The following is an 18,540-nucleotide window of genomic DNA, read 5'->3' as shown; positions in this document are numbered from 1 at the left end:
CTCATCGAAATCAACAATCGACCGCGAACACCTCCACCACACGGTTACGGCGATGAGGCGACATGAAGTGCAGTTGGAACAACTACGTCGGCAATAACGCTGGTGGATTATGTGCAGCAACGTCGTATTGCTTTATGCTGTAGAACAAGGCGATGGCAGCAACAATCAGGCCTAGAAGACGTTAGCCACAGACCACTGGACACACCCATATCGTAGGCATGGCTTCTGGAGACACATACTGAGGAATCCAATCAAGGCGGTCAAGAACAGACCCACGATAGCCACGGTCAGGGCACTTCTTTCCGACGTATGTCTCTCGACCCATGCGACGATGCCGTTTGCTGCTGGCGGATTGTCTACTACCTTCAACAACGTTGCGAGGCGATCGCCCAGATACTTGTATCCAAAGTCTTCGGGCAGCTCACGAATATGTCTCTGGAAGTACTCAGCCTGCGGGTCGAAATCGTACTTGCTGATGAATTTCTCGAGCGACTTGTACGATCGCGGATCATTCGGGAAAAGAAGATACTGGATAGAGTCGAGGACCTCCAGCAGGAGCTGTGGTGGTAATGTCCCCCTGGACGATATGAGCTGGGCGGAACATGACGCGCGCACCGGGATTGAAGTACTTCTCTAAACTTTCCGCAAATCCTGTGTCAATGTCCTCGTTCCGCGAGCGACGAAGGTGCGCTTTTAACCAGCCAACCTGACGGAAGACATGGACGACACTTCCGTCTGGATCAAACACCAAGTGTTCGGCCAGGTTGTCGGTCGGTCGTAGCCTTAGTTTGTGCCACTCTTTCAATTTCCAAGCCTTCAGCCTGCCTCGCTGTGCCAATGGGCTCTCAGATTCTTGGCGAACTTGCTGGCTCTGGGCGGGCGAAGGAAAGCAGCGCTCAACAAAATTGGCAAATGACTGCTTCTGGCCCCATGTCCGCGGCACGAAGTCGCCCACCTTGCGACCTTCTGGTAAGTGTTGCTTCAAGGCGCAGTCGATCATTAATGACGCCTGTAGCAAAGCTCGTATTCCGTGCTCCCGCACATTGATGGCAACATCCGTGGCGTAAAGGCAGCTGAAGTCTGCCTTGGTTTGCGACGTATTTCCGATCAGGTAGTCAAAGAATCGGACCACTTCTGCGTGACTCGAATACGCTGGCCTCGCAACATTTACCACGTAACTGCCGGGTGGTCCTCTGAATAGCGTTTCGTAATATTTGAAGAAAACAGCATGGGTTTCCGGTTTTCTCGCAGCCTCGTTGTCAAGGAACTTGTCCGCAATGTCCCTTTGCTCGACGGGCGTTGGCGGTTCCATACTGAACGGGTATGCCACTGCGAAATCAGACTGCAGTCATCCATCTTATACCGCCGACGCTCGCAGCCTGAGGTTCTTCTGCTAGCCACCTCATTGTGCGTTTGGATGCTCGGCCACCAGTTGCGGCTGTGTTCATATGCGCCCTCTTCAGCTCATGCATGACCCCTCCAGGGCTGTGGTCCCCCAACGTCATCGGTGAGGAGCAGGCCACCCGGCACACTTGATTGCGGCGAGAAGCTGCACTGTCCTACATCCACCCCTCTTCTGCTTGCTTTCGCTGATTTCGCTTTCTTCGAATCCGCTCAAAGTGCGTAGCTTTCTATTCCCCTTCTATCCGTACTTCGTGATACTCCCTGCATTAAACCACATGTGACGTCTTCAAATCATACAAAGCAAGGGAACAGGCCTCGGCTGCCTCCTCGCACTGGGGCTCTTATACGTGCGAGAATGGCTGGATCAACCCCATCCACACCAGGTTCGCCTTCTACAACATCCACGTCGGCTTCTGAGCAGGATGGGAAGCCTCGGTAATTGCTGTCACAGACTAACGAAGGCTTCACTGACGAGACAAGGACCACCTTACCGGACACTACAATCACGTTGGATACGCGAACTACCCTCATACCGGAAACGAGTCGCGCTCCATGCACAGCTGAATTTGGAGCTGATCCCTCACCTGCGGTCACACATTCACCGTCGCTTAATGAACACATCAATACACGTTCCGCAGATCCGCTCAGAGACCCGAAACCTCTCCTGGGATGCAAACTGCACCCAACTGTGTATGAATACGAGCATTTCCCATGCCACGCTTCACATCACACTGCTGCTCAGCATGTTCTCAACAGCTTTGGAGATGCCATGTACAAGACGAAGCAGGCCTGGCGGACCAAGAGATTGAAGAGGATGAGGCTTTCTGATTACGCCCCATTGGTATCCTTCACATTCGCCATGTGCAGTGTTCCAAGCGCAACTCCGATGCCTTCTATCATAGTGAAGGGTCATAATAAATTACTCCCCCGCGTAGAGAAGTTACTAGGTGAACAGTATATGAAGAATCAGTATGCTATCGGCGTTACATCTGGTCCAGCGTTCACGCTCTACTATTGCGCCACGGAAGATGCTGCATTCGATCTCAAATATTGCAGTAGCACTGTCTCCCTGGGCGGCTCGGAGCAGCGTTTCTCTCTATGTGGGACCCCCATGTTAGCTGGCCAACACACCCAAACATCACCTCCCGGTCAAGCAACGGTATCGTGCCTCCTCGAAGTCAACGGCGAGTTTTATGCTCTTGGACCTGCGCACCTTTTCACCCACAAGATCACTGCCAAGATCCAAGAGCAATTGCTCGCCGAGTTGCGACAAATGGACGAAGACGAAGACGAGGGTGACGATATCACTTTCGACGACGATGACGACGGCTATAGCGACAATAATCACTCACCACCCAATGGCCTCATGTCGGAGGAGGAATCGTTGGAAAGCAATGCAACATCATCACCACCGAAGGTTCTCGACGATCCCAGCAGCGACAAAGGAGGCCTAGAAGATCTAGTAGCAAGGTATCCTGGCCCAAAAGACCTGGAAAAGGACACCACGGACTGCGATTGGGCAATCACACAAGTCAAGAAGCCTGACCAACAGCTCCCGAATCTGTACCTAGCTGAAGGACGGCAAGCTCCTGAGTTCCGCGGCCAACACATTGTTAAGGTCGCAGTCGAGTTATCAAAAGACACACAGCCCATAAACGTGAAATCTGTCAACATACTCACCTCTTCGTCGACCAAATATGGCACGCTCCTCCCACAAATTGCCAATATTTCCGGCCTAAGCGGGCGGGGACATTGTAACGTGCATGTTGTGCGCATGAAGAATCGTAACGGTAAACATCTCCCCAGCATAGCATTGTTCATTCGCTAACTTCATTCTACAGATATCGAGTTGGGCGACTCTGGTGCTCTTGTCGTTGATGCGCAAACTTCCGTAGCCTACGGACATGTTGTGGCCACAAGTCCGCAGGGCGAAGCCTATGTTGTACCTCTTCATGCAACACTCTGCCAGGTGAAGACGTTTTTCAATACCGACAACGTTCGTTTGCCAGAATCTTTGGACATGCTCGGCCGGATGGTACTTCACTACGTGACTACTGAGGCATTCGCTGAAGCTGAGAAAGTTATCTTAGCCATGACCTCCATGGTCAAAAGACTTCGAGTATTTCGTCTAGCAGAGGGGCGGAAACGGCTAACATACTGGCTCAAGGATTCTACAGTACGAACTGCCCTGCTTGGGCTTGATTTTCAAAAGGATACAAACGATGCCCGCCGCGAGGAGTGGCTGAAGCTAGGTGAAGATTGGAAGATGTTTGTGGTTATAGAAGATCAGACGCGCTCAAGCTTGGATGCTGCAGAGAATGGAATTGAGGGGCTGTCGAGGAAGATGTGGCCGGGGGCGAGGGCGTCGCGGTCTTAGCTTCATTAATCTAGTGACAGAGAATATACGCATGCGGTGCATGATCCGGAGATAGCCATGGCGATCGATCAGTAGCTGGCGGAGACAACAGAAAGCAATAGAAGTTAAATGTTACTTGGAGTAAGAAATGGGATATCATACGCATGGTCACAAAATTGCGTATCCCTGAACCTGATCCGCTCGCTCATCCCTCAACCACATAAGCAACCTCTCATCAAACTTCGTCACACTCTCGAAAGCCTCCGGTCCATTGCAATCCAGGGATGTCATCAGCCTACCAAACATCTTCATGAGATCCTTATTAAACCCATTATATTGCCCTGATAATACAGTGTCTCAAACTATGTAATCAGTCTGTATACCCCATGACCGTCTAAAGTTTTTACCTCACCTTAAACCTCTATAGTGAGGAATCTTGAACTAGCAAGCGCCTTGTTTAGCGTCTTCGTTGCGGGTTCTGTGTGGTTTGTTTTGTGTCTACATACCGCCATCGGACGTCACTGTCTTCTCCATCCTCTATGCACCCAGTGCTTCACTTCACATCTCTTCCTTTCCTCATCAAGGCAAAAGGTCCATTGTCATGCATGTGTCAGTCTTTCTCATTCCATTGTTCGCATTCGACGTCACTGATTGTACGTCACAAGACTGACAGTCACTACGCGCTCTCAATCCTACTCCCCGTCACTGTCGATCTACAGAAATTCCTTTGCCGTTTTGCCGCTGTTCTCACTTCGTAAGCTAATCAGAACGTCGTCGTCGTAATGCGCGCTTCTGGTCCGTGCTTCTTGTTGTTTTCGCGCTCCCAAAGCCGCCTTCACTTGCGCCTTCACCTCACCAGATCAGGCCATATCACACGCCTAGAACGTTCTCCAGGCAACAATATACCCACAGACTACGTCAGTCACCTGGGATTCAGACGCGCTAGCGCCGACTGCCGGTGATCTGCCGGCTCACCCTCTGTCTATATAAACCCCCCATTCCCCCGCCTCTCTCCCTCTTACTCCCCACTCGCTCACTTCTCCAACAACTCAAGTTTACTATCCCCAACAAACTTCAGTACCATGGCCGCATTCTTCCAAGTAAGTACTCCCTTTCCCTTCCTCACTTCACTTCAGTCTTGGCTAACATTTTCAGACATCGGCCTTTACTCATGGTGTATGACATCATCCATCAAGTTCATCATGAGTAACAACAACATCAATCCTTCCTCACTCGACTGTCGACAGTCAACTTGAATTCACTTCACTTCCAACTTTCAGCCTCGCCTTCAACATCACCGCCTCGCATGCCTCACACCTACCCGCCTCGGTCCAACTTACCTACCTCACTTCGATTCGACCTTCAACTATCTTGACACCCATGTCACCTTCGGTCTACTCTACTACCACATCGAACTCGCATCGTCTTACTACATCGGCTCATTGCTTCTACTCCTCGACATGCACCACCACCGACGGCACCGCGGCACAGGCACCAACCTCTCTGGCACCGGCTCGATTCTCCTTTGACTGTCGACAGTCTCACGCCACTCCCGATCGTATGCGCGTCGCGAAAGTCAAGTTGTGGCACAGGGATGCAGGCCAGGCTGCATGGTTGGCCCTTGAGTTGGTAGCGGTTTGGATCAGAAGGACTGGCAAGAGCGGAGGATCAGTGGTGTTGAGTTCAGTCACTGTCACTGTTGGACACTTTCACATTGGATGTTGATGCCATCTCGAGAGTGCCTCGAGACAACAAGGTTGGAGGACAGACGGTCAATGGCGCTTGCGCTACACTGGGCCTCTTGTTGTTCTCTTGGGTGTCTTCGGACCCCAGGGTGGTTGATCATCTTATCGGAACCAGATGGCGGCTTCTTCGGAAGTTCAGGTCAATTCTGGTGATGATAGTGGAGTGTCGGCATGTTCGACGAGCACTGTTCTTGACATCGCTGCTGGTGAGCCCTGGTTTGGTGGATGGTTGAACTTGATGGACTTGGTGGTGGTGGTTGGATATTTCATGGGTGGTTGGATGGTGCAAGGACTTGGTTGGATGTCTTCTTGGTCGTCTCGATGGAACATGGACTTCTTGTTTGGGTTTCAACTTCAGGGTTTCAACGATGGTGGTGGTTTAGCTTAGCTGGCATTCTTGGGTCCTCAATCAACCAACTTTGTCATTACATCTTTTTCCCTTCTTAACTTCTTGACTTCTTACCTTCTTACCTTCTTGCCTTTACATCCTCTATCTTATGCATTCTACATTGCCTTTGCCTACAACACATTCCAAAAGTTTCTGTAATACTACCTTCTAAGACCCTAGCATTCCTCGCTATTAAACTCTAAAGTAGATATTTTAGTAAATATCCTAGGTAAAGACGTGCGCAACATTTCTCTTAACCTTATTTAAGTCGTATTCTTCTGTAGAAGAAGAGAATATAAGCGCTACACTACAGGTAAAACTTCTACAGCACGCACATATGCAAAGTAGAAGATATATACTAAGCAACTAATGCGCGCATTGCACCTTCTACTATCCCTCCTCTAGCCCGCTAGTCTAGAATCACGATCTCTCTCTCCTTTCTTCTTCCTCGCCGCCCTCTCACACATGCCATATAATCCGTATCCCGCGCTACTAACCCACCCATCCCCATCGCCCTCCACTCACCCTCCAAAGCCTTCTCCGCATACGCTACCCTGCTATCTTCCGAGCGCATACTACCCGGTATCTTCTTCTTTTCCTTCTCCTTCCCCAGCATCTCCCCATCCCCATTGCGCCCCGCATCCGAGCACACATACCACCCCAAAGTGGGCTCATACTGTATACCCAAATGTTTAACAATACGGTCGTGTTTCGCACGGCGATTGCGCATATAGTTTTCGTCGCGCGCTGCGTCGCCGAGTTGGGATCGTATGTGTGCGGCGCGGGTGCTGACGTTGGGCGCGGAGAGCATGATGCATGCGGCGCCCATGATGGGGTATGGTGCTGTTACTAAAGGCGGAAGATCGAGGTGCAATGGCGACGGGGTAAACAGGTCAAGTTTAGAGAGCTGTGTGGATTGCATGGCTTGCGTCATTGTCTTGCCTTTTCGTTAGCACTGTCGCATATGTGTAGAGAAGTTTTTTTTATTCCCAGGGCGTAAGTACCATCTTCTCGTACTCTTTTCTGTCACATGCTAGACAACATGCCACGCTCTTGTAAAGACACGCTTTCCGCTGTGTCTTCTTCTTGCAGAAGTAACACATGTCGCCCAGCCATTTTCGACGGCACGTGTATATGCGCGTGTTCTTAGGTAAGACGATGTCGGCGTGGCGTTTGAGGAGGTTGCGCGCGTATTCTTCGACGATGGCGTTGAGGTGCTTGTTTGTTGCGGCGAGGGTGTTGAGCGGGTAGGTGGAGATCGTGGGGTTGAGGTTGGGCTCTGTGTAGGAGAGGATGGTGAAAAGGATTTCGGGTGGGAGACTGGTGAGGTCTGGCATCTTGGGTGGTATTGCGCGACGACTTGGGAGTTTCTGGTGTTGGCGATGTTGCGATGCGATCATTCGAGGACGGCTTTAAGCGGCGGGGTTAAGCCAGTGGGCGTCTTGGCGCACGATGCGCGTCGTGAGGCGCGTTTCTATCACCTCACGACGACTGCCAATGTTCATGAGTTAATTGGAGAGGGAATCTTCAGCTCAGCACACGTTTCTATTACTTTGCCCTCTAGTAGGCCTCCCATGCCCACGTGCCACGTAGACATACCTCAGACGCACCAGGACATGACCGAAAGCGAACCTCTCAGTACTACAGTCGACCTCTTCTAGATATCGCCCAACTCCTATTCGGCAAGGCCGGGATACTGAGATTTGCTTAGTACAATGGAAGACGAAGGAACTGATGATGTCCGAATGTAGATGGCATTGGAAGTAGATGGCGAGCCCCATTGTCGCCTCTACTTGGTACTGGCCTCTCCTGTAGTGTAATTTGGGATACATCACCAGCGACTACACATGCTAATGGATGCTAGCCACCAGACATTTCTACTCGAAGCGATGCGATATACCACACGGGTACCCTCTCAGGCCACCCAGCGATCCCGCACGAGACCCACGAACACCGCGACAAAGAGCCTTTACAAGTCCCTGACAGTTGCGATATTTATCATCCGAAAGTACCTTTATGGACCGGATACTATTCATCGCAGATTTCGTTAGTGGCTCGCTCTCGCTCTACATCGGTGCAGTAACCAGGCTGCGTGAGATTGAGCGCCGCCTACGAGCTTGGACACAACGTGGAAGTGCTCGGGCAGGACGTGCGTCTTAGCGAGTTTATCGATGCTGATGATTAGCTCTATGTGCTATATCTTCTCTCATGCGACAAGGCGAAACTAGGCTGCGTCATGAAAGCGACGGTACACAATTGGGGCTTTTTGGGAACAGTACTCGAACCGAGACGAGTGAGATTGCAATCAGGAAATGAGGATCCAATCAAGGCTTTGCCCAGATGTGCTGCTGATGCTGTATGCAAGGAGCTCCATCTCAGGCACTCACGTCGGCAAAGATAGGCGGAAGGCATGCCTCCAGCTTACTCTAGTCAAGCGAGCCAGCCCGCAGTATTGGAAACGAGACCCTACGGACTGGTAAGTGCGGCTCAACGGCACGTCGCGTGTACTCAGGTTGCAACTATGCCTTTCGAAGAGCAGCGTGTGTGGAGTCTAGCTGCCACTTGCTGCAGCCAACTTCTTACCGCGCCAACGGGCAATCCAGTTATGACATCCTTGCAGCAGGGCTGAGTAGTGGAGAACAGGAGCCGGCTGGGCACTGGCAACTCATTTCGATGGCAGTGCAGAAGCAACGCCGCTTTATACCCCATATACCCCGTTACAACCTTCTCAGCTCGTATAGTGGAGAGCCACACGGCGCTGCCACCCCACGCGAAAGCCAATCCGGACACGAGTTACATCACGCACGGGATGGAGGCATATGCCCTCTTCACCATGTTGGTTGTCGGGATTGGTACAGTTGCTCTTCCCGGTCTCTGGGTCTTCATTGGTTCATCTCGTCCTCAGCCCTGGTGCCACGAGATATGATCAACCTGCATCCTGCATTAATGATTGGATGTGCTCAGCCTGAGCAACGGTCTCATCGTCGGTCCACCGAACCAGGTGGGCCTTAGGTGGGCCAACCGAGTAGTCAAAGAAGGAGGCTAGCTACCAAACTGTCGGAACTGCACGGAGCCTCCCTTTCGGCTCGGCTCATCATCCTTCAACATACACTGCCGTGTTTCAAGAGGGCTTTGCTAGGCGTAGGAGACAATTTTGAGCTAGTGGTCCGTCGAGGTGTGTGACGAGAAGCGGTAAGTTCCTGAGTGCCCGACCAATCAAATGGACCGCCCAGCCCCAAGTACGCCTACGCCCTTTCGCGCATGCGAATTGCTCATGTGCGCGAAGACCTGTCTCGATTCGATTTGCCACATATCGGTAGCTACGCGACGTGAGAAGGGCCGACTCCCTTCCTCGAGAACCTATGCCTCCACCCTAGCGTTCCCGCGGGACGAGACCCGCTGGCTATCGTGAGTCAGACGCAAGTGGTTTGATTGAACAAGTCCTCGAAAACGAATGCTAGAAATTGCGTGTAACACGCCCCTTCTTAGAGGCGGCCCGCATGCTTCGGGGGCACAGGGCACAGGGGGCAGGGGGGGTGCCTGAGGCAACTAGATTCATGGTGGATTGGAGTGAATACCTAACAGAAGGACTCCCACTGGACGTGTCCTCGTCTTCTTAAACTGTCTTCGTGCCCGCTTTCACTCTCTCACTCCCGCCTTTCACGCTCACACTCCAAGTGACCTTCAGACTCCTCCATCATTCATCTTTATCTGATACCAGACTGACCCGCCACGCATCAGGTGACTGGCCTAAAGCTCATCCACGTCTCACACGCCCCTGTACCTGATCGCATCCTTCAGCCGCAATCTCTCGATCTAGGCTATCCCTTCCCTTCCCTGACTCCGCTTTCAGCAGTCACTCGCTACACACAACGTCTTCACGCATCCAACTAGTCCACTCAAGACAGGATGAGCGGATCACAGCGTCGCTCTGGCGGTAGCACTGACGGTTCAGGCCGTAACGGCGGTGGCGGCCGTAGCAGCAGCTCTCGTGGTTACTCATACACGAACGTAAGATCTTTTCATTGCATGCGTTGAGACTCGCCGCTAACGAGACGCAGTCTACCTCGGGAGGAGGCGCATCTACTCCAACTACACAAAGCAACGGCTACGATCCACGAAACGATTCCGTATACGCACAAGTGCAACGCTCATCATGGTCTTACCACGCGTACGCAAACGGCGCGGCAGACAACCAAGCCCAATCCACCGCACCTCCCTCTCAAAGACGTCAAGTCCAAGAACCTCGCGCCTCCAACGGTCCATATCAGTTCGAGACAGATCACTCTTCCCCTCATTTGCGCGTTCAACGTTACCAAATGTCCGAGAGTGACTTCCACTCATCGCCGCCGCCTCACGCGTCCTCGTCGGCGGAGCGCCGTGCGCAGCCGGATCCGTACCAGCCTCCCATTGGTGGTAATCCTTCCGCTTCGACTGCGCCCCAACGCTCCGGGCCCTACGACGCCGTCGGCTACATCAGACGTGACGGTGCGGTGTACGATAGGGATGAAGTGTATGAGGAGTACAGGCCGTACGACCCATACGCTCATCAACATGGACAACAACGATTTAACGGAAGTAACTGAACATCGGATTGAATGACAACACGACGGTACGATACAGGATGAGAGAAGAATTGGGTTCCTTATATTTATGTCTATGGTTGTTGAGGGCGAGTGGGGGCCGACCGGCTGAGGTTCCAGCCCCAGGCGTCAATTTTTCGGCAGTCATTTTGGGTTCACCTCAGCCTACTATCTCAGCACTTGGTGTATTATTTCTCACGCATGATGATGTTGAAGGATTTCCACTCCAGCCTCGTTGGCTGGTGGGCTTTGTTGCCCTCAGCTCGCGACTACCCTTCCATCTAGACTGTCTGGCACAGTCGTTGTCTCATTGTACCTGTACACGATTTTTTTGTAGCGCGTTAGCAGGCAGGTAGTTTTGGAGTTTGGTATGCAATCTCAAATTTAAAGCTTCTCGAAGTCAACTTCGATTGCTGCTCTTACTGCTGTGGATGTGTCGGTGTTCTTCCACACCCATCTCCATCCCGAACGACTTCCGAGCCTCGGTTGAGCCGCATTCTGCTCACAAAGTCGTCCGCCCGTGAAGCTGACACGTTCACCACTCACCGGTACGCCGATCTCGATTTCTCGCAACATCGCTTACACTCACCGGAATTTAGTCGCCGAGAAGGACTCGGTGACCGGAAACGCATGCATGGAGAAAGTGAGACATGTGCTAATATCGGCTTGGTTCCAATATCCAAGAGATGAGCGCCGTCGTGCGTTGGAGTTCTAACAGCCAGTTGATCGTTGAAGGACTCAGGCGCTTATGCAATGAAGTATTCAGTCCTCCGTGAAGGCGTCGATGTAACGCGCGTCCAGAAATTGAGGACTCATTCAGCTCATCTCGCGTTTGATTTGAGTTTGTCGCGATTGACCAAGGAGGTGTGAGTCAGTAGATATCTGTGTCGTTGTTTTGCATAGCGGCGATCTTACTGCAGGGTTCGCCATTGCTATAGCTACGGAGCATTTGTCTAATCTGTCGGTAGGTGAGTGCTTTACCTTCTGCATGCATCGTTCCTACCGATCAGAAGCAATGAAGCGGTGCCGGTTGCGCCTAAGAGGGAGGCATGCCACGCAGCCAGCAAAGTGGGGGACACGACCGTAAGCGGAATCAAGCTTCGATGCGGCTATGAGGCTACAAGGCAATCGGACCCGAGTACGTAAAGGGCACACTTGTCATGGGCGCTTAATGCCAGTCGGAGAGAGCGTCGTGTGGTGCGAGTCACCAGTCATTGGCACTTTGAGGGGCGCGCACGAAGGGCACGGCGGAGGGCACGGTGGATGTTTCGATGCGGGTGATACGGTTGGAGGACGGTCCGCTTGAACGGGGCGTAAGCTGCAGACCCCGTCCCAATTGATGCGGCTCTAGTTGGAGTTGAACCTGCTCCAGCAGGGTCGTGCCTGTTAGAAATCTGTCAGATGCATACGCTATACGGTAGGCCGGATCCATTTCCGGGTCGAAGGTGCGATTGCATCAATGAATTGATTGGTCCTGACGCGCGATATCGAGGTCGAGAAATCTGTCGGTCAGATCCGAAATTTCTGCATGCTTATCGCGCATTGTGCCTGCACAAAGGCATTGTATGACGAAATTGGTTGCTGCGGCCGTCGGCTCCGGCTGACGCGACCTCGGGATCGAGATGAGATGGAGCGGGAAGTGACGTGATCTTGGCAAGCGATTGGCACGGAACGCATCGCACTAGCGCGCGTCAAAACGTGTCCCATGTTCCCCCGCTTTTGACGTGCCAAGGTTGGAACGTCGTAGCAAAAGAGCTCTCGCGATCTCGTCTTCAATTCGGCATCTTTTGCGAGCTTTGCTTCACCTTTCGGTTTGGAGGACTTTGCGCGCTAAGAGTGTGCAGTTGGGCAGCAATGGATGGCGTCTGGAGGCCGCCCGCGACACGCGTAAGATACCACCCTGGCATTGCCTAGATATCGTTAGGGCTGGAGCTCGATTTGGGCTGGCTCTCCTGCATGCGGATGGGGGAATCGCTACCGTGCAAGTAGATGCATACCGCACTGATCGCTCTAGCACTTGTCATGGGCTGCAACTGGAGGGGGAACGCTCGTGCCGTCTGCCTCTTTCTAGCTGACTCGCGCCCTCGTCTCTTCGCCCAGCCGTCCATGTGTGGTGTTGAGCACTACGTGTCGCTTGAAGGACACACCAAAGTCTTGTGAAGCGCCGCTTCGTTGATTGGCGCCTCGATCTATACCCAAAGTGTGCGAATTGGAAAGATGCTGGTTCGCTGGGGGCCTGATGCGTCGGCGTCATTGGTGACTCAGCTTGTAGTACGTATTCCCGATGTCTGAGATCTGTTGAGACTACAGGCTCGTCTGGCGATCATCAAAGCCGGTAGACTCACCGGTCGGCAGTCGCTGGAGCACCCACAGTGTGGCTCAGATTCGCTCTCGAGGCAGACTCCCAGGCTGATTCTGAAGATTCTGCCCTGTAGTGCACTCTTGAATTGGCAATCCGTCGGCCCCATCGTTGCGGCTGTGCTGTCGAGAGAAAACAGTTTCGAAGGCCGAGCATCAGGTGGATATATCTGAAGCTATGCCTCTAACTTTCTTGACGAAGTTTGCGCTTCCAGAACCTCGATGTTGTTCCCCGTTGTTTTTGCGAACAGAGCCGCATCTTTACCAATTCGGTTTCGACGACCAATTAACCCCCACGCCCGCCACGGAAACTGGCTCACGACACCGCGTGTTCCTGCCGGACTCTCGAACTCGCCAGCGAACAACATATCAAAGTAGCCGGCACACTGCTTCCGGGATGCATACTCTATCGCTCGCCGCCGGTGTCCAGGGATAGCCCCGCTTCACTTTCCGAAGGTTAGCGCCATCCTTGTTGCCCGTCTCTTGTTCTGGATTGCGGTGAGGGTAAAGCCCTTTTCGACTATGACCGACGACCCTATTCCTCCACATCGGAACCAACGCTTGGCGTCGCCTTCTTTCTTGCCATGTGTAGGCTCGCCGACGTAGCCAATGGACTTACGCCAGCTGGATGGCCCGAGACATCCAAGGGCCTGAGGCAACAAGAATAGATGAGCGTTTCATCTGTACCCAATCACTCGACGTCGATAGTGTCGAAGCTGGGATGCGTTCTAGTCTTGGTCGTTGCTTGAGTTGTCCACAAGCTCGTACACATACATTACAGTTCAGGGCTTCTTAGTGCGACGCAGTGTCCTCCAGACCTCTTGCCTTCTTTTGATCTTTCGAGATCGAGGCCACTGCCAGCGACATGGTGTATCGGGCTCCTGGGTTGTCCTTCCAATGGCATCGAGCTTCCGGGTTGGAGGCATTTGTCGCGCCGCCGGTTCATAACGCGCGGTCCTGGTGGGAGTCGGCAGTCCTGAAGGAACTTACACGATTCCTCCTGGCCATGACGTCTGTATGTACTTGGACTCAATAAAGTCCTTCAGTATTGCGGATGCTCTTTGCCACATAATTTCGAGATCACCCCCGCAATCCGAATATGCTCATTCACATCGAAGCAAAACGTCGCTGGAGCATTACGTACGTGAGTCCAAGATCCCATCAGTGGCTGGTGTTTCAGCTGAAGTGTACTGTACTGATTGAGTTCAGCATCTCGACATCTCGGCATAGCTTGACCGACAAAACAACGACGCCAAGCACAGGTTCATGTGCTTGCAGCCGCTCTACCATCGCCGTGCCAGTTGACGACACCAAAGGCTCATCAGTCCCAAGTCATCCAAGGAATCATAGTAGCACCACAGTCTCCAGGTGCCGAACGTTCTTACGAAAGCTTTGCCGGGTCTCAGTACGAACTTACCGGATGGATCCCCAACAGTATGCAGAAGCTGTTCACGACGAGGCTCCTCCACCTTATGGATGTCCGTACGGATGTGAACTTCCTGCAATGCCGCTCCACGAGCTTTCAGATAGGCTTATGCTTGCTCCAGAGCTTGAAGGAGACCATGTCTTCGCTGAGCTGGAAGGTCTTATGGAGCGAACCCAGGACCACTCTCTCAAGTCTGACACGAGTCAAGCGTCGTTCTTAGATCTGAATGAGACTGACGAGTGCGATGCGACTCCCGTGCGACGCTCACCAACAAATGCCGACGCGCCAATGTTACTGTGGGCTTTGAACACCCAGTACCACTCGGTCTCAGCGCCCAGTATGACCAGCGGGCGGCAATCTCACAAGTCATCGCCATCGCCCGTATCGCCTGTCACACCCGACGTCAACGGCGTTTGCTCCGCCCAATTCTATTCGAATGCCAATCGCCCCGTTAGCACCGTATCGCCTCTTGAAAGTTTCCCACCCAACGATTTCGATTTGCCTAGGTCGTTTCGAATGGACACAGACTGGAGTCATCCTTCGTTGGAAGCTAGTCACGCGGAGTCTTTCCGGGGAATCGCACAGCAGCCAGCAAAAGGTCTTGATGGGCGACAAGATGGCCCGCTAGGATCTTCGGTACCGTTTGGTCTTGCAAACCATGAGTCGCACGTTCCCGGTGTCCAATCACCACCTGCACTAGGCCAGTGCTTACCGGAGCTGCGTTCGCAGCGGCATGACGCCACCGGTATCCGCTTCGGTACCTACGAACTCTCCGAGCACCAGCAATGGCATTTTCGTGGCGGGTATGAACAAGATGCTGCTAAAGATGAAGACATCAAACGTCAGGAATCCACATCTCAACAACCCGAATCACTGCAGTACGCCCATCGCTTTGGAGGAAACCAGGGACCGCCTACCAACTTCGTTGAGCTTGAGGATTATCAATATCCTCAATTCTGCGAGGTTCTGGAACAGAACGGGAATGATGCTCCGCTAGAGCATTGCAATAAGTGTGGCAAAACGTTTCGAGGCAGGTAAGCTTCACCCTCTCGATTTCGCTCTTGCATAGGTATTGACTTGACAACAGGTATCGAAAAGGGAACCTGCGACGGCATAACCTTGCCTTTCATAGCCCACTTGCTGTCGTAGTCGGATCCGCGTGCCGTGTCTGCAAAAAGGCTTACAAGCGGACCGATGCGACCCGCAAACACGAATGGAAGAAGCATCGTATCCTGGACGCAATGCCGAAGAAGCGCACGAAGTAGTTGCGCCAGTCACGACGATATTGATCGACTGCAACGATGGATACCTTGCAGTGCAGATCGAGAGCTGGGGTCTCTTCTACCCTGGTGGTATGAACAGCTGCTTGCGGCATCTTCTCTTTTCCCTACTCAGGGCGCACTGGTTGTTCTCTTACTGCGCTGGGGCGCTCTTGATGTAATTCAGCGCATATGCGCGTCTTCAACTTCATAGCTAGAAGTGTAATGATCAAGATGTAACTCTGGATGTACGCGACCAATCATCTGGCCACTGTGACATCCCAATTTGACGTGCCAGTGAGGAGCCTGGAGCCTAGTAGGGGCCCCAAACCTAGTATTCCGAGATCTGGGGTAGGCCAACGCAGACAACGGAGATAACGACTGAAGCGGCATGCGGCTCTGCGGAGATATCAACCAGTGCGGTTAAAGCCAACATGACGGAGAATGGCGTGAGCTCAATTAGGCCTCCCGTCTTGTCATGCTGGGTACCAGATGCGGGTGTTAAAGCAGCATGCTCGTCGTTCAACACGGCAGGATAACAACTCGCAGCAGTCCCACGTGGCGGCGCTTGCAGGCCTTCGCCCTTGGAGCCTCGTGAGCCCAGCAAAACCAGTGAGACCAACAAAGCTTCGCCATTTTGTCATCTTTCGGTGCTAGGGTCGCATCAGATGACTGCCATTTGCCACTTGCGCTGCGGTGCCGTTGTATCCGTGGGCGTGGGCGCCCAAGAGGGCGCAACCGACAGATCACATGTACAGTGTATACCGCGTTGCAGGGTTTCGATCAATATGCAAATCGCTATCATCCAGTGTTTTCGAGTCCTCCAAGCGATTTAAGTTCAGTCGGTCCGGCATCTAGTGCGCAGATGCTCAGCTATGCCGTACCCGGGCGTAATTGCTGCATGCTGTGGTGTAGTGGGCCGCTGATGGGCATCGCCTGAGCCGGCCCTTGAGGCTGATTTATTCCCGATGCTTTGGGACGTGGAATTGTCAGAAGCATGGTTACGAAAATAACCGTCGCGGTTTGTACTGGTCATGCCAACGCATCCACCGCTTCCAAATCACCAGCGATCACCATAGCGGATGATAAGTATATGCCACAGGTGAAGCTTTCACCGCCGTGTAGGCGGAGTCGTACCGTGGGTGCTCTGAGCACGCGTGATGTGTAATGAATCCTTCAAGAGGGAGGCTGACGCCGATCATAGCATATGCGAGATGACTGTTAGAGATACTCGTCACCAAGCTCCGTTGGATGATGGATCTGCGGGCGAGCAGCGGTATGGATAAAGCGTTTCCGTGTCTGAAAGGGCTGCTACTGGGGTTCTCTCCGCATCCTTTTGCCAAGCGACTTTGTGCGCGAGCAAAGAGAAACACCATTCAACATCACCACCCCTTCTAGTGACTGCCGCCTGCTGATTTGAGTCCCGTCTGCGCGGAAGTGGATTCTGGTGATCTGCGGCGGATAAATGACCAGCCCTTGCAGAGCTGAATGTCCCTGGGACGGGGCGTATTCCTCCATCTTGCAGCAGGAGCTACGACAAATATGGCAAGTGATGGTGGACCACATGTGTCGGAAAGTTTCTCTAGAGTAGGAGCAATACTGCCCTGTGTCCGCCTTCCGTCTGGACGGGCGTCGTGCATTAGCAAAAGAGGGCTATGTTGTCCGCGTTTCCGGGGACATTTCAAGGTCTTCGGTATACTGGTTAGCCATCCAGGACGCCATCGTATTAGAGACTAAAGGGCAATAATGGTGATTTCTCCGAGGCTGTGATAGCCGTGTCATGGCAGGATGGGCTGCATGACGGCCCGGATGCGATGCGTCAGCACCTTGACGACGAAAGCAAGGCCTTTTGCCTTAGACGTCAAGAGTGATAGCGCCCGTCTCGTCTCACTTTGTGTGCACTAGCTTGGCTGCAAGTGTGCGGCGTGGAGTGACAGACATCGGATGGTCTGTTTCCCGTCGTGCCGAAACCGTATCGTATCGGCCCGCTAGTCCATAGAATTTCAACGGCATGTGGGTACCGAAACCCTTCGCAAAATCCATGGTGGTGCTGTTTTCTATTCGCGCGCCCTCGCAGAGCCTCACATCACGTGTAGATGGTGGGGCAAAAGTGCGCGCTATCAGATGTTCAATCTTATTTCCCACTTGGCGGCTGCCGCGATGGAATACGCACTGCTTCTGCAGACACGCACCTGTGCGGGGTTGACGCCCACGTTTACTTTTTCGCTTGTCGGACTAACGCGCAGTTCGCACAAGCGACAGTCCGTGTGGAACAGAATCGCGTTGGCGTGGCCCAAGCACTTCAATCGCAGCGGAAGGGCAATGGCGGGAAGAAACGAAGTTTCGTTGCGAGGAAGACGCCACCCTTTTCGTTGTTCACTTCCATTCTCCCATGAAAGTCGCCAAGCGCTGGGTGCTTGCTAATCCCCGCTCGACATCGTGGCACAACAGGTGCATAGGCCCATTGGAAGAAGTCGTTGGTGGCTCAATCGTCCGGCTGAGTAGGCTTACAGCTGGATACAGGGGCTCGCTGATTCAATGGAAAATAGTTCAATCTCGACTCGAGCGCTCATTGTAATGGAGATGTGCCGATGAGCTTGCAAACTGTTCTCAGCTTTTGGAAGAAATCTGCCTTTTTCGATCATGCGCAACGATTAAGCTACACGCGTTGCGCGCAAAGCGTGCTTGGGTGAGAGGTAAGGTGTGATGCGCCGCCGGCTGCACAAACCCGAACCGTGAACCGTGTCAAGCCACTGGCGCTTGGTATCCACAACCCATCTTCATCTTCGTCTGCAAGCTTAATCGATCCAACAGATATGTTCCAGGTAGTATAGAATATATCGGGTGGCCGGCATAATCGAAAGCACGCAGTCGATGTTGTTGATCTATATCGCCTCCCTCGTGGAGTGGCCATTCACGCGCGATCTGCGATTCGAGTTTGCCGGGGCCTAGAAGACATGCCGGCTCATGTGCCCCACGCAGAGGATGCGTATAGACGACGAGCTGCTGCAAGCCATACTG

At 52.9% G+C, this 18,540-nt stretch overlaps 4 protein-coding genes across 4 annotated transcripts; 2 read left to right on the top strand and 2 right to left on the bottom strand.

Annotated features, from left to right (window-relative positions):
* Window positions 1-82: 82 nt before the first annotated feature.
* On the bottom strand, window positions 83-1,312 carry J4E87_005063 (uncharacterized protein; the record flags this gene model as incomplete). Its single annotated transcript, XM_049376680.1, has 3 exons — window positions 83-171; window positions 240-577; window positions 630-1,312. 3 exons carry the CDS (start codon window positions 1,310-1,312, stop codon window positions 83-85), a joined length of 1,110 nt encoding a protein of 369 aa, XP_049233536.1.
* Window positions 1,313-2,515: 1,203 nt separating this feature from the next.
* Window positions 2,516-3,781, top strand: J4E87_005062 (uncharacterized protein; the record flags this gene model as incomplete). Its single annotated transcript, XM_049376679.1, has 2 exons — window positions 2,516-3,194; window positions 3,246-3,781. 2 exons carry the CDS (start codon window positions 2,516-2,518, stop codon window positions 3,779-3,781), a joined length of 1,215 nt encoding a protein of 404 aa, XP_049233535.1.
* Window positions 3,782-6,823: 3,042 nt separating this feature from the next.
* On the bottom strand, window positions 6,824-7,230 carry J4E87_005061 (uncharacterized protein; the record flags this gene model as incomplete). The annotated part of the gene is made up of 2 exons (XM_049376678.1): window positions 6,824-6,835; window positions 6,898-7,230. The coding sequence occupies 2 exons, from the start codon at window positions 7,228-7,230 to the stop codon at window positions 6,824-6,826; spliced, it is 345 nt and encodes a 114-aa protein (XP_049233534.1).
* Window positions 7,231-14,338: 7,108 nt separating this feature from the next.
* Window positions 14,339-15,525, top strand: J4E87_005060 (uncharacterized protein; the record flags this gene model as incomplete). The annotated part of the gene is made up of 2 exons (XM_049376677.1): window positions 14,339-15,294; window positions 15,348-15,525. The coding sequence occupies 2 exons, from the start codon at window positions 14,339-14,341 to the stop codon at window positions 15,523-15,525; spliced, it is 1,134 nt and encodes a 377-aa protein (XP_049233533.1).
* Between the last annotated feature and the right edge of the window lie 3,015 nt (window positions 15,526-18,540).

Source organism: Alternaria ethzedia, assembly GCF_023757985.1.
Source record: "Alternaria ethzedia strain BMP 0044 chromosome Unknown scaffold_10, whole genome shotgun sequence".
Classification (NCBI taxonomy): domain Eukaryota; kingdom Fungi; phylum Ascomycota; class Dothideomycetes; order Pleosporales; family Pleosporaceae; genus Alternaria; species Alternaria ethzedia.
Note: the sequence above shows the minus strand (reverse complement) of the source record. Positions and strands in the feature narration are given on the sequence as shown.